The sequence below is a fragment of the Gavia stellata genome, chromosome 28 (genome assembly GCF_030936135.1).
Source record: "Gavia stellata isolate bGavSte3 chromosome 28, bGavSte3.hap2, whole genome shotgun sequence".
Taxonomy (NCBI): Eukaryota; Metazoa; Chordata; class Aves; order Gaviiformes; family Gaviidae; genus Gavia; species Gavia stellata.
Genome location: NC_082621.1, coordinates 5,053,632 through 5,079,351, shown reverse-complemented (window position 1 = coordinate 5,079,351; position 25,720 = coordinate 5,053,632). Strand labels below are relative to the sequence as shown.

General features: G+C 49.6%; 1 protein-coding gene across 1 annotated transcript in view; it reads right to left on the bottom strand.

The window, feature by feature from the left end:
• LOC104257167 (acid-sensing ion channel 2) overlaps window positions 1-25,720 on the bottom strand; it is a 513,947-nt gene that overhangs the window by 16,998 nt on the left and 471,229 nt on the right. Inside the window, exon 3 of the mRNA XM_059830406.1 lies at window positions 4,072-4,199. Coding sequence (XP_059686389.1) covers window positions 4,072-4,199 — 128 coding nt within the window. The remainder of the gene's footprint in view (window positions 1-4,071; window positions 4,200-25,720) is intronic.

The window sequence follows — 25,720 nt, the reverse complement described above, 5'->3', positions numbered from 1 at the left end:
TGCTTTAGGGAGCTCAGTCCCAGCTCCCCTTAAACTTCAGGGGATCGCTTCTGTCTGAGATTTCAGACAGAAGGCATGTCCTTTTAGGCATGAGTCCATAGCAAAGAACCAACTTGGCCTACATAACCCAACAACCACGTTTTATGGAGAAAACCTCCTGCTGGCATTGCCTTTGCAGGATTGCTTTTGCTGACTCAGCACGCGCAACTGATACATGTGCAAAGTCCCTCTTGCGATACTACTAGTGCAAATCAGCACGACATCATTAGTGCATTAATGATGCAGTTCCCAAACTGGTAAATGTATCTTAAAAGTGTCACTCTACAGGAAATCAGAGGGCTCAGCCACTGCAGAAGGAGGAGAAAAACTGATTTAGTTCCTTTTTTTTAGACTGACAGCTAATTTTAAAGGGAGATTTAATAAGATCACGCGCCATCACGGAGCCAGGCTTTGCTTTTGACAAGGGGCTTTTGGAAAGCTCTTGGTATAAAGATCCAGGATTTACCGCCCCGGCACCAAGACGCAAGTCCCCGCTCACGCTAAGCGGCTGCGTACCTGGGAAGGCAGGAAATCAGTCAGCAAAGCCTGGTAAATACTCTTATTTCCAGACTGGGATGGGGGGGACGAAGGGACAGATTTGAGCATGGCCACAGGGGATAGTAACAGAGCCACAAATAAAGCCACGAGCCTCTAACCCAGCCATGAATAAACCCCCTTCACCCCAACGCCCGTCTTAAAGATGCTGCACGGCTCCCACCGTTGCCCCAAAGCACGTCTGCCCAATTCCACACCTGTATTTTTTATCGCTGGGAAAAGTGCTTCTAAGTTAACACAGAGGCTGCTCTGAGCTGGGAGACATGAAACAACCTTCTCTTTATTTCTATTCTTCTCCAGCCGGCGGATCGTTTCATTTATGTTTCATGGTATAAAACACATGGTTTAGCACCCCAATAACTGGCCGGACTCAGCCGTCCGGGTGATGTTCATGGGCTTTTCTGCCTTTTGCTCTGACTTATTGAAGAAGCGGCACGTGCCTGCCCCAGATGTAGAGATTTAGTAGGAAAAAAAGACTAAATCAGGGGTCTGAATAAAAGATGTGCATTCAGGGCTTGAGAAGGTGGGTGATGCCCGGCTGGTCCCTGCGGGTAATCAGAGGAGGCAGTAGCATGTGTATGCTCTAATGGTTGTAATTAGGTTAAAAAATTACTTTATGGAGAGGAGGGATTGGGGTGGGCAGCATCACCCAGGGAGCTGAATCTGCTCCAGGCAGGCGGCTTGAAGAACTCTCCCGGTCTCCTGGGTAAAGGCGTCACAGCCCGCGGTATAATTTTAAACTAGTTACAGAACCCCTGGCCCTGAGCAGAAACGCGCCCTTCCCTCTCCCAGCACCAAAACTCTGCAAAACCTGCGGAAGAGAGGACACGCTCAAGCTAAGAGTCCCCCAAATCTGGTTTTCTTGTCATCTTCTACATCTTCCCTGCCTGGAAGGAGGGATCTGGGGAGGGATGGGTTTTTTCCCTCTCTCTCAGCTGGCTGTCTTCCTTATAGAAAATCTCATTTTTTAATAGAAATAATGAAATAGTTAATGCTGGCAATGCGATGAGGAAGATTTACAGCAGCTATCTTGAAAGTCTCCAGCATTTACGCTATTTCTATCTTAACACAAAGTCCTTGCGATCCTCGCTGCAGGCTCCAGCTCCCAGCCACGCTCCCAAATCTTGCTGAAGCCGTGATGCTTAAGGAAGACAAATCTTTCCAATTACTGCTCGTGCTACCAGGCAAGTTCAATTCGAGGAGGTGTTGCCAAACCCTTTCAGCATCCAGCGGCTGCACGGCACAACACGATACCCTGCCCAGCGCTGCCTGCCTGCTAATGGGGCATGCAAAGTGCCACGTAAACGGCTGGCGATGCCCTCCTCGATTACCAGCCTTGGCATCTCCACGGTTAGCTTTTCTCCGGAGCTAATGTGGTCTCACTAAGGGGATGCTGATTCTGCAGGAGGTATTTTTCACAGCTGACAATTTGCTAAACAAAAATCCTGCTCTTTGCTGCTGAGAAGAGGGGAGAGGGCTTTGCTTGAAGGCATGCGCGTGCCGGGGATGGAAATGCAAGACCCCAACACAGGATCCTCTGTTCCGACATAGAATCAGAGAATCATAGAGTGGTTTGGGTTCGAAGGGAGCTTTAAAGGCCATCTAGTCCAACGCCCCTGCGATGAGCAGGGACATCTTCAACTAGATCAGGCTGCTCAAAGCCCTGTCCAACCCAACCTTAGATGCTTGCAAGGATGGGGCATCTGCCACCTCTCTGGGCAAACTGTGCTGGGGTTTCACCACCCTCATCATATCTAGTCCACCCTTATATCTAGTCTGACATGGGACCCGCTGCTCCGACACCGACTTCTCCCATGACCTTTGGCAAGTCACTTGTCATCCCTGGGGTAACCCGGCATCTGCGAGCCGCCTGCCAGGTGCTGGCATGGGAAGGGCTCCCCTATGCAGCCGTTGTGGGGGGCTAACCAGCCGCTAGCCCTAACCCCAGGGCCGTATCCAGACCCCACTGCTCTGCGCTGCATCTGCCGATGGCAGCTACGGGCGTGGGGCTGACCCCAGCGCTGCCGCCTCGGTGTGTGGAGACCCCCAGACTGCTTCAGGAGATGTGCCCGGGGGAGAGGATGGATAAGGCATTCAATACCCAGGAATTACTGCCCACAGTAATTAATCAGTTTTCTGTCCTTCCAGATTCTCTACCTCGTAGCATGCGCCACGTAAGCAACGTCGAATGCTGCTGGGGCGGCAGAAAGCAGCTGTGGAGCGAGGTGAGGATGTTGGGGACGCACAGAAGGGCTTGTGTCAAGGGAACGGCAGTGAAAAATGAAAAAATACAAAAGCCCGTTTCTGCTTTGGACTTCAGCAGCTGCTGCCTCAGCCCCCGAAGAGCCCTTTGCCTTCGCTGTTACTGAGGTGTTACACGCCGAACGAGAGCCCTGCGCGCTAATAAAGCTGCTCATTTTCTCCAGCCCACCGGACCTCCCACAAGATACGAACTGACAACAGCGAAACATTTCTCTGCTTTAATTGAGAAGTTTCCACCTGGCGCTCGCCCACCGGGAACCCACACCGTTCGTTATCTCCTGGATGATTACACACAAGCATGCCGTAAGGAAGGAGAGAGGATCTGCATCCAGGCTCGCTGAAATGCAGCATCTTCAGGTGCGTTTTGGTACCCAGTGGCCATGGAGAGACGCCTTAACGATATATTTGGTGGTGAATCCTCGCGTTGCTCTGAGCTGAAGTGTAACGACTGTGGCTCTGATCTCCACGAAGGTTTAATCAGAGCAAATCCTCCAACAGCTCGTGTTCGCTCTCCTCAACCTGATTTATGTCTCATTTGAGGGTGGATCCAAGAGCAGGGAGGAAAATGAGAGTGGCAATGAAGCAGGAGGGCTGGGAATGAAAGCACAGGGACCAAGCTGGGGGAAGAAAATTATTCTGCTGGTGGGCTTTCCAAATGCCTAACCAGGATTTGGGTCTAATGACGCTACGTCACATCACATTCATCTGCACCACGATAATGTGCCACCATCGGGACTCAGGGAGGGTGATGCATCCCGAGGCATGTGCGTCCCACCGCAGGTTGTAATAAATAATGTGACTATTTCTGTGTTACCTGAAAGGCTTCACACTGATCTACATAATGAAACGCTCTTGTCTATTTTTATATCCTTGGAGTGTGAGAGCCTTTTGGCAAAAAGCATCCTTTCTCACGGGCTGGAAGGCACCCAACACATTGAGCGGCTGCCACAGCTGAACCAGAACCATGGAAGAGCAAGGCAGGGAAATTACCAGGGATGAAGTCCCTTCTGTGGTCAAAATTAGAAGGATTGTGGGCAATGCATGGGAAGCAACGCTGAAAAAGCTGTCCTCATCCCAACCAATTTGAAGCAAAGGATAAAAATAGCTGTTAATGATGAAACTGTCTCTCAAGGGGCATCGGTACGTAGAAGCAACCTCTCATACGGACCCACTGGAGAGATCTTGGTGTGCAAATGAAATTCAGGACTTACTTACCCTTTGCTCTTGGGTGGCCACGAAGGTCTGGAATCCAGGAGCTACCCCGAACCCCAGCTCCTGAACGAAAGGCGGCTCAGACTGGCTGTGGATCTGGACTTTGACTCCAGCCTCGAACGTCGTCTCCTCTGGAAGAAGAAGGGGGAAGGTTAGCAGGCTGTGCTGGGTGGGATGGTGTCCAGCGGCGTGGGCATGTTTGTCCCTCTGGGGAAAATGATATCTGGTCAATCTCTGCTGCTGCTCAAAAGCAGGCGATAAGCAGTTGGGAGTGCTCCACCTGGACGATCAGACTTCTGGGCATCGAGGAAGGAAACCCAGCAGCAGCGTTTGCCGTGAGCAGAGCCCAAGACTCAGCCCAAATCACCACTGCTGCCCATCGGGACCAAAAGCACCTCCAGGCTCCTGGTCCTTACACTGCTGCCTATCCCAAGGGCTCACCTTAGTCTGTACGTCCAAGCTAGAGAAAACAGGAGGTGACATCTGCTTTCTAGCTGATATTTAGTTACAGAATTTTAAATGCATTCCTGTATTACTAAAACAAATAAACTCCTCCCTCCCCCAAACAGAGATGTTTCTACTACTGGTAAGGTCTCCAGTGCCAAAAGCATGGGTGCACCCCGCGTCCACTGCCCCATCTCTGACGCAGCCTGAGGCCACTTGGGAGGCAACGTAGGTAATTAAATAATGAAAAAAGTGTATTAAATGCCAAGGAGCTCATGTTTGTTGCAGCTGAAGTTGCTCCAAGACAGACAAAGGTATTTTGCAATGCAGGGGTTCAGACACATCACCAAGTTATGGGTGATGCGAGGTTTCCACATCCCAAATCTGTGCTGAATACCAAGTAACTCGAGGTCAGTCCCCTTCTTCCACTAGAAGCTAAAACCAACTCGAAAGAGACTTTCTGAAGCAGAATTAATGGAATGCAAATCAGACCCAAGCATGACAGAGGAGCACTTTGGGCTCCTCTATCGCACAGGCGTCTTCATGCAGCTGGGGCGCGTAACCTTTCTCTCTTTAGGATCGCTGCTACCGTCTCACATCCCAACAAACTAGAGGGAGCATATGGGACTAAGGGGTGGGGGGCTGAACTGCAAAGGAAGTTGTTAACTATGCATAATTTGACCTAAAACCTGAGTTACCCACTAATATGAATCCATGCCTATGGCCAGCAATGGCACCTCCACATCTAGAGCGCTTCTGTTTAAAGAGGAATCATTCTTATTTTCTTACTATTCCTTGGTATTTTTTGACTATTTTATTATGCATTTCAATTTTTAACAGCAGTGTATTAAATCCAAAGCATTTGAAACTCAGCACCGAGGAATCACAGCTGCAGAGCTGTTAGGTCAAGGGCTGCATGAAGATTTGTAGCTGGAGACAACAGCAGAAGGCACCAGACAATGGGGTGATATGGGCAGAGGAGAAGGACAAGGGAAGACTAAGGCGATCTCAGGAACCCATCGCTTACGACAATGCAACTCTGCTGGCTCAATTGGGCAGCAAAGGGATCAGCCTTCCTCTCCCAAGAGGACTTTCTGGAATGCTGCTCGCTCTGTAGCTCCCAAGGCAAACGAAGGCGGAGGCTGCACAGGTGGGAATGGGCTTATGCACAGATTTGTCAGGCTAAACATGAGCATCCACAGCGCTCAGACCGACCTCCTCTACCGCGAACCATCCTCCGAGGCTTCAACACTCAGTCACGGCCAACCCGATGAAGCGTTGGTCCAAGAAGGCTGGACCAGAGAACTCCAGAAACCCCCGGCCAGACATGCTGCTGTCACCTTCATCCCCTGCTGAGCAAACTGAGGGAGCTGGGGTTGTTCAGTCTGGAGAAGAGGAGGCTGAGGGGAGACCTCATCGCTCTCCACAACTACCTGAAAGGGGGTTGTGGTGAGGTGGGTGTTGGTCTCTTCTCCCAAGTGACAAGTGACAGGACAAGAGGGAATGGCCTCAAGTTGCGCCAGGGGAGGTTTAGGCTGGATATCAGGAAAAATGTCTTTCCTGAGAGAGTGGTGAAGCATTGGAAGAGGCTGCCCAGGGAGGTGGTGGAGTCACCATCACTGGAGGTGTTCAAGGAACGTGTGGACATGGCACTGCAGGACATGGTTTAGTGGGCATGGTGGGGTTGGGTTGATGGTTGGACTTGACATTCTTACAGGTCTTTTACAACCTTAACAGTTCTGTGATTCTGTGTGAAACAAACCCTCCCTGCCAACCACAAACCAAAAGACACATTTCATTCAGCTTTCAGGAGCAAACCACATTTAAAAAGCCCCACTCCGAGAGCGAGGCTGCTTTACATGTTGGCTACGTGAAACTTCACGCTCTGCACCTGTAGTGACATGTCTACCAGCAGCATCTCCACATCTCAAGCATTTTAGCTCAGCAGCCTTTGCAGACCAAGCAACTGGAGCAGGCTATTAATATTTAACTTTTTAAAGCCCAGCTTTTCTACCTAAGGCACAAGAAAATGATTTGGAGATAAATAGGATTTGTCAAAACAGTTACCTCCCCAGGCCTCGTATACTTCTGCGCAATTTGGGGCTGGGGTGTGAGCCCTCCGCACGCTTGGTCAGGGCTCAGCTCCAACCAGTTGGAGTTGGACTTTAACCAGTCAGAGATGTATTGATCTACAAGGTTCACTCTTGAACACACACTCCCATCGATTGATTCCTCCAGTGCCTGCGCTAATCCGCCTGCCTGTGCATTGGTTCCGCGATGCTCCACGCAAGGTAATTATTTATTTTTGCCTCCTTGAGACAAAAATGCTTTTGGTATCTAAAGAATGTCACGATGAGGTCATGGAGCATGGGGTGGCACGTGGCGGATGCGGAACTTGAGCGCATCTCTTCTGAATCCCATATTGGTGGGATACTGGCACAGACCGTGAGTTTATTTTGGCTCTTCCCTACACTGAAGCCTCCTCGAGCAAGATGGGCATTGACCATCCTTGCTCTTGGCCTCCACTTGTGCTCAAGACACAATGACCATGACCTGAATTGCTCCCCACAACCCTCCCATGATGGGGACTATTGCAAGCAATGCAACCCTGTTGCTGGGACCCACCATGACAAAAACCTGCCTTGCCTTTGCCTTGCTTGGCTGTAATTGGGCTCCTCTCCCTCCAAGAGATGTTAGAGGGATGTCAACACGACCAGCTCTCTCACTGTCTGCTGAAGCCCTGCATCTGCCCACCCATGGGGCCCCTTTAAGCGTATCCTCCCTGCCAACACCGCCCCAGCGCTGACCCTCCAAAACACCCCAGCACTGAGGGTCAGGCGAGCTTTCTCCAAAACCTTTGGCAATGTAGAGCATCGCCATCCAACCTCATCGTTGCTCAATAGCACCACAGCAGCCCTGGGCTCCGCAGCCGATTCGGCACCCAGGTGCCTAAGCCCATTGGAGAACGCACACAAGAACGGGTTGAAACCCTCTCCCGGGCACCCACCAACTCCTCCAATTTCAATCCCGATCCTGTTATTCCCACATGACGCCCACTCCTACCGATCCCACCCGGCTCCATCACTTTGCCTGGTGTTGATCCCCTTCCAACACTTCAGAGGAGATACCATATGCTTCCTTCAGTAATTACCTGACAAGTTGGAGGAGAAAGCTTCTATTTAGTCTAACTTGTTGGGCAACGGGAACTGTTCTGTCGAAACATTTCCCATCCAAAATGATTGGGCCCATTTCTGCACCTGCCCCAGGTCTGTTCAGCTCTGACTTAATTCCACGTATTTCCCATGACCGGGAGCTTTGCCTGGGTCCATCTGCGGGTAAACGCCTGTACATCCACATCAAGCCAACAAGATATAGCCTGCAAGTATCCGTAAGAGTCTTAAAAGCAACAGGGTTTGTAATTTGAAATAGAAAATCCTGGCATTTAGTCAGTTGCAATCACGGAAGGGGAGGGGAAGGCATTTTCTACGCCATAGAAGAAACTTTGGTTTTAAAACACACGGTTATTAATATTCATCATCGATACTAACAAGAAGAGCAAAATAAACAGCACTTTTTTAGAAAAGCTGCCAAAAACCAGGCAGCATTCATTGTTTTTCCTGCAAGAAACACATGTGAGGATGAAACTATAAACATGAAACTGGCTTTGAAAAACTGTCACTTCTAAAAATTCATTTTCTACAAAATAGCAGTTTTCCACCAAGAGAAAAATTAAAAGCCCAGCTACAAAACCCTTTGATGGAATATGCCTGGACCAGTCCTCCATGCTGGAGCTGAGAAGCATTCGTGTGGGTTAAATATTTGCTGCAAGTGTAAGGAAAAGGTCTCAGAGGACCCAGAAGCTCAAGACTGTCTGGTTTTGGGTGCATTTAGCTTGCTAAAATGAATGTCCCTGGGCAGAGCAAACCCAAAAAAGCTCTGTGGCAAACCCTGTCTGCCACATGGAGACTGGAGAGCTGCAACCAGAGGTGTCAACATCCACAGAGACATGGCTCGGCCACCGTTTTGCCAGTTTTTGCAGTTTTAGCATCATATCTAATGGCTTTTTCTAGCGGTACCTCCTGGAGGCATGGGGCTGAGCCCCGGTCCAGGCTGTCGCTGCTGTTTTGTTAAGCCTGTTTCTTGTAATCACCTACCAATGGGGAAAAAAATAACCCTGAAACCCCTCTGATAGGCTCAAATGCCAGAAAAACTTTAAAAATATATTCCAGTGACTTGGGGTTTGGTTCATATGTTATGGTTTTTAAACTAATTTCGTGACGTTGCCCAACCACAGACCTTCATTCAATCTCCAATCCCACTTTTCAGAAGACAGTGCTTGTAAATTCATTTCTTAGTGCATCCCAGGTTGGGAATGGAGCAAAAACTCCTTGAGAATTGCATTTTAAAATACATTAATATATATTACTGTACATAGGACAGTGTTTCCAAACAAATCCTGAGCTGCTCTTTTCACTGAAGGATTAAAGTAGTGTTAATTAAATTGGGGATTAATTCAGCATGTGCTTCAAGCTGGCTGCAGAGTATTATATGCTGCAGATTGCACAGCTTTCTATTTCTGGTGTTGGCTTTCCATGACTTCGTCGGGGCTTTCTGCTTAGAGCATCGCTCGAAAATCTTAATAAAGCTCCAGCTGACTGTACGCTCGGGTGTGAGCTACAAAGTTCATCCCTGTGAATATGCAAGAAGCTGCAATTAAAATAAGAAATGCTGCCAAAGGCACAGAGCTACCCTTCTCCCCCTGCCTTATTATGTCCAAGCTGAGCCACTTCTCTCTGGCAATTAAGATCGGAAGCTGTGCTCGGCACTAATTTATTGGGAATTGAAGATACAGCCCTAATCACGGGTCATTTCTAGCTGGAGCTGTCACCTGCCAGCTCTGCTGGCGGCACCGGCAGCTCCCTGGAAGACACTCCTGCTTGGAGAAAACCAAAACAGATCCCACATGGCTCAAGCTGAGCAAAGCAGATGATATTTTCTCGGCTGGCTCACATTGTGACTGTACTAGAAGGTGGCCTGAAGGTTTATTTTGGGTAATAAGCGCTGTGCAGAAGTAAGCACAGAGCTGGGAGGTTTGGGTTCTCCCCAGACTCTCGTTGTCCTTTGCCTCAGTTTCCCCATCTGTAAAATGGGAGCAATGTTGCCACTTAACTCATTGGGCTGGAAGAGTCACCTGTGCGTTTTCTACCCTCTGCAAAGCGCAACTCAACACCGTAGTGTATCACTGGAGTGCAAAGATGGGGACTATCTCATGGGGACAGTATCCTTAAGGGGTGTGGGCAGCATCAAGCACAACATCTGGAAGGAAGCACAGATGTTCGTTCCATGAAGTGTGTGTTGAGACGATGGCTTCTTGTCTTCCTCAGGGAGGAAGGCTCCCCAGGAGCAGGGGAGCACAGACATGCCCAGAAGATTCTGTGAGACCCTGAGGTTTGTCTCTAGTTTTTATGGCATCCTTTGCTCAGCATCGCCATGGAAACAATGCGCATCAGAGCTCCTTCCACATCCCGCGTCAAGCTCCTGGGGCAGGCTGGCATCCTCAGCACCGGGGCCGAGCACCCCGAGTTGCTCTGGGTGTGCAAAATAGCATGGCTACGTCCCCATTCCCACCAACCCAGTGACACCCTGAATCCCTCCCGCATCCCTCCCGCACAGCCCCGATTTAGCTGAGCAGGACGTGGGACCTGGCTGCGTGTCCTCAGATTACCCGCCGGGGCCTGTGCCCGCAGCTCAGCATCTCTTGAGCACGTTGGGCTCATCACACCAGTGGGGCAGGCAGGACCCACAGCGACCCAGCAGATGTGCCTTGTGGTCCTGAACTCAGGGAAGTCATCTGCCGCTTCAGCCAGACTATATCTGTGCAGAAATCTTAAATAAATGCATAACATTCATATTTTTCCTAGACAAAAATTTACAGATGAAAAAACCCCCTAAATTGCCATGGAAACATAACTATAAAAAAGCAGGACTGGCAAGCCTACCGTGAAAAAACACGGAATTATAAAGAAACCAGTTTAATGCCAGCAAAACCAGTTTCACTCCCCTGTGCGTGCTCTCATTTCTGTGGAAGTGTTGCGTTTTGCTTCAGTTAAAGTTGCTTGGTAACAGGATTAAGCGAAGCTGAAATAAGAGTATTCACAACAGGGTTCGGGGAGGTTTGATAGCATCCGCTTGACAGGCGCCCGAGCCGACGCAACTTTCCTCACCAAAAAACAGTCGCTCAAAATTTGTCCTGTGTATTTTGCTATTGCGGGCTGTGCTTCGGCTGCTGTTTTGGGAGCAATCAGGGACTACAAATTTCCCCACGGATGAAAGTGAGATGTCTACCATCGGCTCTGGCAGCTGCCGGGAAAAATACCACACGTCCCGCTCGGATGCGGCAGGAGCGAGAGTCCCAGCGGGGCGCCTGTCTGCTCAGCTGCATTTAAGGGGGACAAATTAAATGTACAGAAGACACCGTGCGAGGGTGGCCAGGGGCGTGGGGAGCCCGTCGTGGTCTCGTCCATCTGGCCAAGTTTCGCAGGGGTCCAGCTGCTCCTGAGTGCATGGTAGGGTGAGCGCTGGCCCAAGGGGATGGGGATAAGTTGATGCTGGAGAAGACAAAAATGTCCCCAAAGTGGCTGGAGAAGAGTCCCTGTTGTAGAAGAGGCGAAAACCTCACTAACTGGGAGGGGTATATTGCAGGAAGGGTATATTGCATTTATCCATATATATCCAGGAAGGGTATATTGCATTTAGGGTGGAAGTGATAGCATGGAAAGTCCTATAATCTATTATAGTCCTATAGAGAGGACTGATGGAGACCCCCCAGCCCTTCAGCCTTAAGGACAGGTCCCTCAACCTTGTCCCCTTCCTGCTGGGAGCCCAAAAGGCAGGACACCACCTCCAAGGCTGTTCCCCTTCGCAACCTTTTGAGCGCACCAAGGAACGCTGTCTTTTCCCTCCAATGGGATCTCCTTGCCATGGTCCATGCCGGGGTCTCATGGATGCTGCAGTGACACCCCCGGGGTCCCTGCTGCTGCTGGAGGACTCACTGCTGCCGAAAGCACCGATACAAGCTCCGGGCAAGCCCTGTGCCCAGCTCTGGACACTTAACTCTGTTTTCAGGCTTCTCCTGTCACCGAAGGAGCGAGGCAGGCAGCTCCAGAGTGATTCATCCCATCCCAGGGAGGTGTCTACAGCAGGATGAGTCACATCCAAGGTGCTGCAACTTCCCTCCGCTGAGCCAAGGCAACTCCTTAATCTCCCAAAGCAGCTATGACAGGACCAGATAAGCACAACACCCCAATGGGAAATTCAGGCGTTCCCTTTTCAGAGCTAAGGAACCGATAAAGGTAACCAGCTTCCCTCTCCACAAACCTTTCCCCGTAGCTATGAGATCAAACCTTGCTGCTTCAAAGCGCTGCTGACAACCTGCAACAGGGACTTCATGTTCCCCTGGTCTTCTCGAATAATCAGTGGCAGGATGAAAGGGGGCGAAAAGGATCTTTCCTGGTGGACCAACTCCTCTCTCACAGAGATGGGAAGCAATCTGAGACACCCCCCCCGGCAAAGATCGCCCAGGAGCTGGATAACCCAGGTAGACGTAGCTTGAGCCCATCAGTGACGATCTCAAGGCTCCTGGAGGCTTTGATGGTGATGGAGAGCAGACGAAGAACAGCACAGAAGCACCGTGTGACAAGCTTCACTAGAGCAAGTCATCAGGTACTTCATGTGCGAGGTGAAAGATTTATTCTGGGAAAAAAAATCCCCAAAATGAAAAGCCTCACCTGAAAGAGCTACCAGCATGAAAGGCCACCAGCTTGTGTTAAAGGCAAGCGAGGTATTAGCTACAGAGGTAAATCAGTTCTTCCTCTTTATCTCTTGGGATACAGTCAGAGTATTTCAGAGGTTTGTGGTTTTTTTTTCCCCCTCTTTTTTTTAATGAAAGAACACTTTGAAAAACCTCGTCTCCTCGTATCTGAAAGGTGCGGACAGTCCGGCTCTTGGGGCGGCGACAGGAGCACGGAGTGCTGCTTCCCAGCCTCGGCTGCTCCGCGAAGGGGATGGGAGCACCGCTGTCACCCAATTGTCACCACGAAATGACACCTCTTGTTTGTTGCTTCTCTTTGCTTTGGCGAGAAACAACGGCAAGAAGGGATTTGCACAAAGAGAAGAGGAAGAGAAGAAGAGGAAGAGATAAGGAGAGCGGAGAACCTTCGGCCTGCACAACCTGCAAGAGGGAGGCTGAAAGGAGATTTGGGAAGGGTAGCAGATGGACCTTGCATCCTTCTCTCTCCTTCCATGGCCCAAAGGCTGGAAAAGCAGCAGTGAAGCCTCTGCCGTATCAACCCAAGGGATGAGGGCACAGAGCTGATGCTTTGACCTGGCACCGCTGGGATTTAACCACGGTGCGATTCCTACAGTGTAAACTGGGATAATATATATGGGATAGAACCCCCAAAACACAAGCTAACGCTCCAGGGTATAAGGCAACAACTACGCCTAGCTGGGACCCAAAGCTTTCCCACCAGCAATTCATTACCTAATCCCCCACTAAGCTGCGTTCAGTTTTGGGCCCCTCACTACAAGGAGGACATTGAGGTGCTGGAGCGTGTCCAGAGAAGGGCGACGGAGCTGGTGAGGGGTCTGGAGCACAAGTGTGATGAGGAGCGGCTGAGGGAGCTGGGGTTGTTCAGTCTGGAGAAGAGGAGGCTGAGGGGAGACCTCATCGCTCTCTACAACTGCCTGAAAGGGGGTTGTGGGGAGGTGGGTGTTGGTCTCTTCTCCCAAGTGACAAGTGATGGAATGAGAGGGAATGGCCTCAAGTTGCGCCAGGGGAGGTTCAGGCTGGATAGCAGGAAAAATGTCTTTCCTGAGAGAGTGGTGAAGCACTGGAAGAGGCTGCCCAGGGAGGTGGTGGAGTCACCATCCCTGGAGGGGTTCAAGGAACGTGTGGACGTGGCACTATGGGACATGGTTTAGTGGGCATGGTGGGGTTGGGGTGATGGTTGGACTTGATGGTCTTACAGGTCTTTTCCAACCTTAGTGGTTCTGTGATTCTGCGATTTATTTAGATATCTTCTACTTAATTATCCAGTCACAGTGCTGGAAGAGGCAGGAGACGGGACACAATGGAGTTCCTTCACTACAAAAGGCAAGCCTGGAGCGGAGGTTTTTGCCTGTTCACTCCATTCCAAGCTCTCTGTAAAGCGCAGCCGCGATTCATTACTCACCAAGTAACAGAAGGTGTTATAACAAACTACATTAAGCATATCCGCTATTTTTAGTTAAGCATATTGCATTTGCATACTAAATCTGAGGGGCCATATGTCTCAACGTATATTATTAAAAAGCTTCTTACATAATATACAGGGCAGGAGAAACGGGCAGGTCTCCAGCAAGCCAAGCCCAGAGCTGTTAAAGTGGTTTTGCTGGACGGCGAGGAGCCAGCAAATGAATATTTCAGTTCCTTGCTTCTCTCCTGTTAAGCTTAACCTTTAATCATTAAAGTGGGGAAACAAGTGTCTCATAACATGCTTTACTGGCAGGGTCACATCAGGGCAGGGAGGGTTGCTCCTGCCAGGTTATGCTGCTTATACAATCGCTGCTTGGGGGGGAAGGAAAATAAATTCCCTTCGCATCTCAGCATCCTTTGGGAATCACGTGCGGCAGGGAAGGGTGACCATGGGAAGGAGTACAGCCAAAAAATCAGGGGGGTGTTCGGAGCCACCCCGGTATCTCCTCCGTCCCTGGGAGCTGCTGCCAGAAATATGGAGCGAGGAAGGGAGAGATATTCCCTCCGGAGGGGAGAAATATTCCCCGCATCCAGAGCTGGGGGTGCTGGCTCCCCAGGCCACCCATCTGCCGGCTTTCGCTTCGGCAAGCTGCTGCCGCTGCAGGGACAGAAATGATTAAAATAATAAAAATAAGAAAGGACACGTTTTAAAGGCGCAGAAGCAGTTCTCGCACGTCCCTCCCCCCCTCCCGGAGCCTCGCCACTTCCCCCAGAACATCTTGAAATATTAAACGGTGAAAAAGCTGCTGCTAATTTTGGCTGGTAGCGGAGCCAGATGGAAGCAGATTTCCCAGTGCCGAGGCTGGGTCCTGGCTCTGCTGCTGCCCCTTTTGGGGTGGATGGATGGACGGAGGGGACCGGGACGCCTCGGAGGCTGAGCCCAGGGGTCCAGCCAGCCTTTGGCATTGACGAAAGGGAGATGTCATCTCCAGGTACTTGGCAGAGGAGTCAGCAGGACGTGGTTGCTCAACCTGGAGGTCCAAAGAGGTGCCAGGGAGATCTTCGAGCTCTGAGCATCGCTGGCTCCCAGGAAGCCCCTCTGCATCCCAACACCTCACGGGGAACGTGGGTCCCACGGGAAGGCACGATAGTCCCAAAGTGGGACAGAAGAAGACTGGCGTGGGTCACCATCCCAAGGGATGATCCCATCCCCATCCCCACCCTGACCTGCAGTGAGAGCCTCCATGGGACTGCAAGGTCCATGCAGGTCATCAGACCGAGCTGTGCCAGGTCCAGCTCCTCCACAGGATCTGTGCTGCATTCTCCAGCCTGGAGGATGCTGTAGAGCTCACACCAGTCCAGCACCACTGGCAGATAACCAGGATTTGCTCCCGCTGGGCCTTGTCCTGCAAGGACAAGACTTCCCCCTTGAGCCAAGTTTGTGCCTCCCCATCACCTGCCTGCGTTTCTCATTCCGCAGCCACTCCAATGAGTAATAACCTTTCACAATTATTTATTTTCTCCTGGTCCCTCTCCAGGACACACTGCTAGAGGCTGAAGCCCAGAAGTCCTTGCAGGCAGGAGGACCCTGCTGCCAGAGCCCAGCTCCGGAGCCGGTCCCATTTGCTTTTGCATCCTTTCGGAGAAAAGCAATTTCTCTCTGAACGCAAAGCCGGGCTGGATGGAAAAGCTTTGGAGTTAGCGTGCAATTAAATAAAATCACTGCCGGCACAAGGACGTTTGAAGACAGGCGGCGGGCAGAGAGGTTTTCACCATTTCGAGAAACCTTGACTCCGTGCCCTGCCTGCATTGCACTGACAGCTGTGGTTATGTCTATTTAATTTGCATCGCTATAAATGTCAGTGTTTTGAGTGATGTAATTTCAAAGCACTTTGGTGAACTCGGCAACTAAGTAAACACTTATTTTAATGGAAAAGGATGCGCCTCAGATGCGATTTATGATTACAAAATGCCAGGAAAGAGCCAGTCTATCAGAGCGGGGAAAAAACCCAAATATTTTAGTTACATTGCTGAGGGAATGCTTCTCCTGCTCACGCATTTGTTTGAGATTTCAACGTGTTGTCCAGTAAGGACCAAGACAGACCTGAAATCAAAGGCTGACTTTTTCGGAGGTGGGGAAAAAAAGATAAAAAGAAACCCCAACCCCCTGGTCTAACTCAGGGATACAAGGGTGTGAGTCTTGGTCTCGCATCCAAAGCAATGCTTCAACAACTGGGATGCAGGCTACTTCAGAGAGATTTAGGTTTTTCCACGCATTTCCACCAGAAGTTGCAGTTCTTCCATGTTTCCTTAGAAAAATCCCCACCTAGTAATTTTTACCCCTAGCAGCCAAATGGATTTTAGACCTTAAGAGAAGAAAAACTAAAAGTCTGTGGGTCTGGGGAGTGGAGAATTTCATATTGCCTACTTGTTAGCTTATTTATGATACCCCATTTTATAGCGATTTTTCAGGATTAGGGTTACGAAGCGGGGAGAGCGGGTGGCCGCAGGAGGCAATGCTCCCCCAGGGTCCCTTCTGCTCCTCCAATCTCGGCTTCCCACCCGCAGACCTTCTAAGGTGCCTTCACCGCTCCCATCGTCCGCACTCCAAAACCGAACCCTTTTTGCGCCCAGAAAGGATTTTCCCTCTCCATGTATGTCCCACCTTCAGCCCAAAGCATTGCTGCTTCTTCGCAGCATCTCCACCTCCCTCCCTTTGCCCTCCCAAAAGCCCCCGGTGCTCCCCCCGCCAGCCCCCTCTCCCCCCGCCGTCCCCCAACGCCGCATATGGAGGATGCTATATATAAAAATATTTGCATTGTGTTGTAGCGCGCTGCCCACACCAAGGCCGGCGGGGCACAGACAGAGCTCATATGGCAGCAGGCAGTCTAATATTTTGCTCTGATAAAAATAATCTGTGAAAATCACATCTAGCACGGCCTGCAGCGCTGCAACCAATGCTGCTGGAGGGGGGGAAAAAGAAAAAAATCAATCAGTGCTAACCTGGAGATTTAAATGGAAAACGGCATTGCTGATACCAGAAGTTGCTTCTGAGTTTTTGCAAGGCACGGGGAGAAAACGGCAGCACAAGAGACCGGGCAGGAGGTGAAATACAGCAAAGGGACGGAGCACAAGGCATAGCTGGACGCTGCTGACATTTTGGGGAGATGAGGTGGATTTTGCAAGAGACAAAAGCAAGGGAAACGTTCGGCTCCTCATGTTTTGGCCTTCTCAGAGTTGACCATCAAGTCTCAGGTGGTCACTAGGGTCCCTCCACAGCCCATGGGTAGGGATGGGTGATTACCCACCCCATCCTTTGAGGGCTGCTTGACTTATTTAGATGAGAAATCTCTTTTTAATGGGTAACGGAGGGTGGGATGGGTCCTCTCCAGCTTTCAGAGCTCCGTCACCCTGTTCAGTCCCCAAATCCACCTTCTTGGGTGCCAACACAGACAAAGAAGTAATGCCTGCAAGCCAGGGGACTCCAAGAGAGTCTTCGTAGTGGAAACTCATCTGAAATACCATCCTTGGTTTTGGTCACTGGATCCTGATTGATTGAGACGGGGAAAGGAGCGCACCAAAGCTGCTGTGATGGGAAGAGGAATGGGGAACCCGGCATTTGGGAGGAGTCCAACACAGCTTGGGTTGTGTATCGTCTGGCGAGACGAAGGCTATGAATCCTCTCTATAAATACATCAAAGGCAAACACCAGACGGGAGCAGAACGTTTCCATCGACAGGAAAATATTTGTAAAAAAAAAAAAAAATCCAACTAGGATAAGCTGACTGTGAATAAGTTTAATCTGGAAATCAAAAGCTCTGGAGCCAACAATACAGGGCTGTGGAGAAAGAGTATTGCTAGCATGGACAGCTTAAATACTACATTGCAGTACTGGAGCCAGGATACAATCATCTGTTCTTTGAGAAGAAGCGTTGCCCTTTCAAAGCCCAAAAGGATTTTGGCTGCAAAGGCTCATGGACACCCCCGCAGCGCACTTCCAGGCTGCACGGTTCGTGGTGAAAGGCTGAGGTCCTCCATTGTGCATGACTGCGCCCGCTCTGCACCCGCTTTTGCACCCAGAAAGCAAAACCATGGGGGAGACGGGCGGGGGAAGAGACCATCAGGGTTACGAATACGCAAAGGCTGCCTCCCGCACCTCCCCACTCTTACCTAGCCCCAAAGATCTGCATTGTTATGCTTTACGGATCCTAACTCCAACCCCAAGGAAAGATTTTGTCTCTGGGAACCTCAATTCTCGCCCCAGCACAGCAAGAGCGTCCCCGCGCCCAGGGGACCCACTCAGCATCCTTACGGCAACAGCCCAGGGCTCACACAGGCTCCTGCATGTCAACATCCTGCTCTGGGGCAGCAAAATGACCAAATCCAGTCCACGAAGCCTTGGTCCACTCCTCTCCAAAGCCCAGCCCTGCTCCCTCGGCCGCAGTGGTGTGGGATGGAGCCAGGAGCCAGAGATGCAAGTGTTCTTGCTTTTATGAGTTTGCAGCTTTCACAAGTTCAATACTAACTTGTATTGTGGCAATAATGCTTAATTATTGTTTTTATTATTGAAATATTTATGGAAGCCCATGCAACATTATACAAACAACCCCGTGAGGCCATTACTACTGTTATGGAAATAAATATCTGCACTGAAGGGCATTACAATGAGACACTGAAGATAAATTGTTCCTGGTTCCTGGGATGGAGTATAACAAACTCCTGTGTAACATCAAAATGTGTCAAATTTTCCCTTGGGAACATGCTTGGATGAGAGCTCAGAGCATGAGAAATACGTCTCAATCAGGACATCACTGAAATAAACACGATTTTTTGCCATTTTCCCCCCCAGAATCAGCTCTGACATCCCTTGTGATGTGGCTACACCACAGAGCTGGAATTAGATGGGAGTCAAATCTCCATGACTTGCACGTCTTGGAGGAAGATGTCAGTGAAGCGGTAGAGGCCACCAGTGAAACAGCCCGGATCATGGAGGAGCAAACTGGGGGAACCATCTGCTCCCCCACTGGGACCAGCAGCCTGGACCGGATTCAGACTTTGTGGCAGGTGCTGAAGTGTTGCAAAATAAATCAGTTTGGGAAGGATGCTGGCTGGCTAAAACTCCAGCGCCGGGTGCACAGTGCCTTGGTGCTCAGAACTGGTGGAAAATATTTTTTTTTGCGTGAAATCGAGACTTCAAAACCAACGTCCCTGTGAGCTGAAGGTCTCTTGCCCTAAACCAAAGGTGACCAGATCACAAGGGAAAGCAGAGCTGGCTCAGAGCCCTTTTTCTCCAAGCCGCTGCATGAATCCTTTGCTTATCTTTGGTCTTTCCCTGTAAAGAGAAGGACCTCTGCCTCCAGCTGCCCGGCATGCTTCGGGTTGTATATAGGGCTGTTTAACAGCAGAAACCTCTTTCACATCCCCGCTTCCAAAAACACCTATTTTGCTTTTCTCATGCTGACCTTCCACTGGAAGAAAAGAGACTTTTCCTTCTGCAAAGGCAATGGCAATCACTTCCCATCTCCGCTCTTCACACTCTCCCAAAATATTTGAGTAACGACATCATAATTTGTCACTTGGCCAAACTCCGCAGATGGCATTTCTCTCTCTTAATCTTTATAAGCTTCTCCTTATAGAGTAGTAGTGGAAGTAATAACCACAACAAAAATATTAAAATTGATAAACAAAACACAGGCGCAGTCCTCTTTCCTAAGGCCCCCCAGTTTCACAGGGTGTTTGGTAGCAAAGTATACATCGGTGGTGGCAGCATGCCAAAACCAACCCTAGATAGCGCTGAAATGCTTGGGTTTCTTCCCAGGTAGTGGTGCCTCGGCATACCAGGCAGCTCTAAAACAGGTCATTTTTTATTGCTACGTGGCTTTGTGATCTCACTCTGCTGTCACTGAGCAGGAAAGTCATCCAGACCCGTCAACAGTCATGACCTGGCACACCTCACTTTGCCAAGAAATGAGAAAGCATTAGAAACATGTCCTGAAGAAGCAGAAGAAAGATGCCAATGCACCAGCTGCACGGGTCACCAGTAACATCACCCACACATCACCCTGCAGGGCAGGCCAGGAGCCCCAAGGGCGCCAAGTGACCCCTCCCACAGCCGGGGCCAAAAGAGCCCTGGTGAGACCACCAAACCCAACCTCCTGCCCCAGGGCTGCATCACAGCAGTCCCAGCCTCCTCCGATGGACCGTCATCTCACCTGTCCCTAAAGCCTCCAGTGAAGATGGGTTTCCCTCACTCCATTATGGGCACAGGGGATGACAGGAGAAGACCCCCTTCCAGGGTTCACGCAGTGTCCTCCCAACCATGCAAGTCCATTCATCCTTCACCTACCACCATGGCTTGCCCCTCCCTTTCTCCCCAGCTTAGTCTTTCCCATACCTGAAGACTTATCAGGGTTTCCCCTTCCTCCTTTCTAAACCAGACAGTGTCGACTCCTTCCCCATTTCAACCATCTCAAGTGAAGCCCAGCGCTGCTGCAGGTAACACTGGGCAGCAGAAGACCTCACGGGGCAGCAGATGCCACCACCGTATCATTGCAATGGCTGTTGCTCTGGCAGCACAGACACAGCAGAGCTGATAAAGACCTTGCAACACTCAAGCTTTTTCCTCCCTTTTCATCTTTCCTCCACACATCCGACCATCACAGATCTAGTAAATGCAGCGGCAGAAATGCACTGCTCGCAGGCTGACGAGAGAGGAGCTTTGACTCTTTCGTGCCCTCCTTTTAACCTCCAAAAAAGCTGAATAATTAATCACAACTCTTTTTTTTCCCCTCTGCTCTTCTGTTCTGCTAAGATAGTCTTCACCTGCTCTCCAGCCATCCAGAAGCACGCTCTAGATGCTCTTTGTCATCTGTGATTCCTTTGAGCGCTTTGTATTACTGCAACGAGACATGGTACAACCAGAGACAGCCATGTTCTTCGACAGAGATGCTCAACATGGACCGTTGGCTATTTGGTCTTGTAAACAAGGAAGGAGAGAGCCGTAACTGAAAGAACAATGAAAATTTGGTGATGCTGCCTGATGATGAAATGAGGTGAGATAAGGAGTGGCCACCAAGAGCTGCAGGAAACCCTCACGGAGCGCTCCTATGTGGTGCGTGGGCACTGGGACTCCTCAAATTCTTTCACACAGGAAAGACATACTTTGTTTGCTCCGTATCTCAGGAAAGACAGATTATTTGCTCCTTCGGAGCTGGTGGAAGCAATGATGTTTTTAAGAGAAGACTGTCGGGCTCTACTCATCTTGCTCAGCACAAGTAAAATGCTTCCAGAGCATCTACAGGAGGGGAAAACCCTTCCACTGTCATCCTCAGCACAGCTTTACACCGCATGGGGACTACAGCAATTTGCCTTAGGAAGCACCTGAGAGCCCGTGTTGCTACAGGCTGGACAAAGTCGGAGCAAAACAATGATCCTTGCACCAAAGAGATTAATACAATTAAATTTAATTAGCACTTGCAAAAGACTTTTATCTTCAAAGCGCTTTCTAGGCACAAAATCTCCTGGTACCTCTGTGAGATTGATTAGTATGCGCTGAGCTCTTCGTCTTCCAGGAGGGAAAGGAAGACACTTGGGGAAGGGTTAAGACCAGAGAGAGGGGTAATGACCTGGATTATCCTCACGTAAAACCCATGCATCCAGAGAGCATCCCAAAACCTCACCAGAGTCACTGATACCTCGCTCCCAGTGCTCAGAAAAAATAGCAATAAAACCCAGACGTTTGCAGGCACTTTTGCAGCTCCTGGGACAGCAAAGGCTGAGGCTGCAGACAGCAGCCCCCAAACCTTGTCACCTCAGAGCGAGCCACCTGGGCACCGGCCGATAGCTGCGACACTGGCCATGCCAGGCTTCTTCTCATGTCTCCTTACTACCGCATCAATTCTCGCTATTTTGAGCGTTCATATTTTGGCTACAGGCATTTAACTTTACACACCAGCCACAAAGACTCCAACGAAAGCTGCAGCATGAAATGCATATTTAATTTTAATGCTGCATGGCATTGCTTTGTAACATGTATCCGTTGATTTTAGGTGCCTTATCTCTGCTTTACCAGATTTCCCAAAGCCAACTTCTAGTTTTTATTCCTTTAGTTTTGCCTTAAATGAACATTTCCTGACTTTGGGGCTTTTTTTTTAAAGACCTTTTGAAGCATCTACATCCCTTAAAGGATTTTCTCATTAAGTCATTGATACAGATCTACAGCCTTCAGTTTAACAACATTATGTGACTGGGGATATCTGACTGTGCTTGCTAATACCAGTTCTACAGAGAATAAAGCCTTGCTGTCACAGTAGCTCACACATCTTCTCAAGCAGGAGCACAGGAATACAAGCAGCTTTCCCAGCCATGTCTTAACTGCTCTGCACATACGTGTCTGTATAGGGGACTGGGTGTTGGGAAAGGAGAAGATGAGATACCTGCAGCAGATAAGCACTGTGATTTTTTTTTTTTTTTTAAATTCTGTATGTCTAATTGCCAAACTGGCACAAATTAGACCTAGAGGACATTGCATGATGTGCTGATTGCACTAGGATGGGCTGAAACACACTCCTTAGTTGAGCTCACGGGCCAGGACCTCAGCATCAAGCTCATCCTGGAGACCAGAAGGGTTGATGGACAAAACACGGGGATGCTACTGACTCACCTGCGCTGCCCGGTGAGGAAATCCCTTGCAAAAAGCCCACAGGTTTCAGGCTCGTGTGCGCTTACCAGCTGCCAAAGCTGTTGAGATGTTCTTCTTGATGGCTAAAAAAAGTACCTGTTTTGGGCTCAGATATCCAAAAGCTTAAAGACTGGCTACAGGTGAACATATCCCCGTATTTATTAAAAACAACCAACCATTCGATTTTAATACCAAGTTGAAATCTTCCCCTCCCCAAGTCCATTCATTCCACAAGCCGTGTTGGATGGCCAACATCAGTCCTTGGCGCAATCCGAGCCTGGATCAGCCCCTGACAATTTCCTGGGCGCATGGAAACAGCAGTACCCGCTACATCACGAAAGAGAAAAAATAGCTTTTTCAACAAGTGCGTTGGCTCTCTCCAGCTCCACGATAGCACTGAGAGGCCCTGGAGAGCAATTCACCACGAAGGGGAGTATATCGGTTATGTGACAACCTTAATGACACAGTCCAGACACAAAAACCTGAGTAACCTTTGAGCTGCCTCTCTTCACTCCGGTGCTATTGATGAGTGTGCTCAGGAAAACATAATTAATTTTTAGTGGCAGCCTAATTTTGTGGATGCTGTGGTTGTCAGGGGGCTGGTGGAAGGTGGAAATAACGTTGACCTTTTCTCCCCAGGAAACCTGGCTAATTGAATGAATTCTTGCTCTCATTAGGAAAAGGTCCAAGATACAGCACATTTTACGCCTCCCTTTAGGTGACACCAACCAGCCTCCTAAAGGTCAAGCTGCCTTTGATGAGATCAGAGTTTCCTACTGCAAAAAAGCAACGAGTTCTTCTGGCCAGAACCCCTCGGTGTTATTTATGCTCGAGGTCACTGCTGCTTTATAGATACCATTTATCTCTTTGGATGTTCAAGACTTCAGAAGGATGAAGCAACCCTGTGTCATTGGGGTTTGGGGTGTTTTTCGATTGCCTTGGCTAATTATTGCTGCTTGGTAACGCCAAACCTTCGCGTCGTTTCGGATAAAGCAGTGTTCTCCTTTTGCAGCACTGACTGCGGTTCAGTAGAAGTCGTTTCGTGGTAGCATTTAATAGCTTATATTTAAGCAAGAGGAGATTTATGCACGGGAAGCTCTACTTCATTTTGCAGACAGGGACGTAAGCAGCGAGGATAATTTGACTCTCTAAGGATGAATTTGATGTCACGCAACAAATTACCGTCCTAGTTTAATCTTCTTCATCACTTTTATGGGCTCTCACTGCGGATCGTAATCTAAAATACTTCTGGCACAGAGGTGTCTGTGCAGGGCTCTGAACACACCGATTACCACCAGTCAACCTCACAGTTTCATAAAGAGCTGATACATGAGGCTCGCCCTCGGTGATGGGGGATATCAGGCTTATGGCTTTGTGGCTGTCTTCACTTACTCAGATTTCGATTTTGTGCCTTTCTGGGGCTCTACGCTCTTGCAAAAATTGAAATCCAACGCCAGCCAAGATTCATTTCTCTGCTCTGGCTTGCTGGGAGACAGGGTGCCGGGTGGGAGAGGAGCCGGGGAGGGATGTCCACCACCGCCGCCCCAGCACACCATCACCAGACCTGTGCATTGCCCTGCAAACAGTCAGGAGCCAACAGCTAGGGACGCCCCACGCACAGCGGAGAGCAAGGCAGCGCATTGCCACATCCCCTACACACCATGAATAAAGCTGCAGTGAAGATGCCGGTGTGTCTTATCCAGCATTCCTTAAAAAGAGATTAGCTGAAGCTAATCAGGAGGGAAAGTTGTTAATTCAGGATCCCGGGATGCTTCTTTTGTAATAACAGAGGGCATTAACGCAAGTGCCCTGGTTAAATGCCAAGCAAAGCCGACCCCCTCCGGCTCCCCAAGTCCCCGCTGCAGTTTCCAGATGAATTCAGCATCATTTTCTCCATCTTAAACCATCATGTATTCTTACTGTGAATAATAAAAGCCTTTTTGGTCTTTCCTCCTTCCAGAGAGAGCAGCATTTCATCCGCCTGCGCTGTTCCACGTACACACAGGGCTTGTTAATCAGCTGGTGAAAATGCTCTGGGCTGGAAAGTGCTGGAGAAGGCAAGTTACTCTTACACACACCTTGCCCTGCCTTTCTTCTTTTTTTTTTTTCCCTTTCCTTTTTTATTTTAATTGGTAAATGAAATCGAGAACCAACCCTTCCAAGGCAAACAGGAGTTTCATCTGCCAAAAAGCTGCCCTAAGGCAGCCGCAGCTGCACGCAGGAGGCAACTCTTGCAACAACCCCATAATGGAAAAGAAATTGCAAAAGCTCCGCGAAGCCCTGGAGTCAGCACTAACACACGGACTTTTAGGAAGCAGTTTCCCATTGTAAAACGTGCTCAGGGTTTTGCAGGAACATGTGAATGGGATATCCCCGTGCAAGCCATCACCAATCACTGCTGTAGCCCACCATCCCACCACGGCGCGTACCCGCTGCTACCCATCACTTCTTCCATTCCCAGGTCATTCCTTACTTCTTTTATATTTACAGATGAGTCTTAGATTAATTATAATTATTCCACTTTGAACTCCACAAGCTGCAAATGAAGCAGATGCACAAACCAGTGCCTTTTTCCCTTTTTCCCAAACTCTGCAGTTAAAACCAGCAGCTCAAAGCCTGCAGACGATTCCCCCATGGTGTAAATCCGAAACAGCTCCTCGGACCAGGCCAGGAGCCTGGCGGGTTTGCGGCCATGACCTGGGGGAACCCAGGCTGCCTCCTCCACCACGTGAATTCAGATGTTTTGTAAGCAAAAGGAGGCCTGGATTTATGAAGAACCGCCGCTAATCATATTAATATGCAGAAGTAAATGACAGTGAGTGCTTTGTGCCTCTCCACAGCTGGCAAATCAAATGCTCCAGGGCTTGGGCTTATTAATGCGCCGTGCACAGAGGCTGCACAGCTGGAGACCGAGTGCCAGGGCTGGGGAGGCTCTGAGGAAAGGGGGGGACACATCTGACCCCTGAGCTAAACCAACTCTCCCTCCGTGCTGTAAAAATCCTTGCAATAAGATGCTGTAGTGCAGCAGGAACAACGCTCTGCAGACCCATCTCAGCAGCACGGAGCTGCTGTTTATATCTGTCTTGCCTGGCACGAAATCCTAGAGGGCAGGAAAAATAAATAAATAAAACGAAAAAAATCAAAGAAACCATGGAAACGTTCTCAGTTTGTGCCCACATCAGTAAACTTCTGCGAGATGAATTTCCAGGGTTGGCAGCGTTGGCCACCAGCCACCCGCACCTGCCTGGGGTCACCCTCGCCCCCTCCAAGTCCTTTCCAAAAAGTTATCAGGG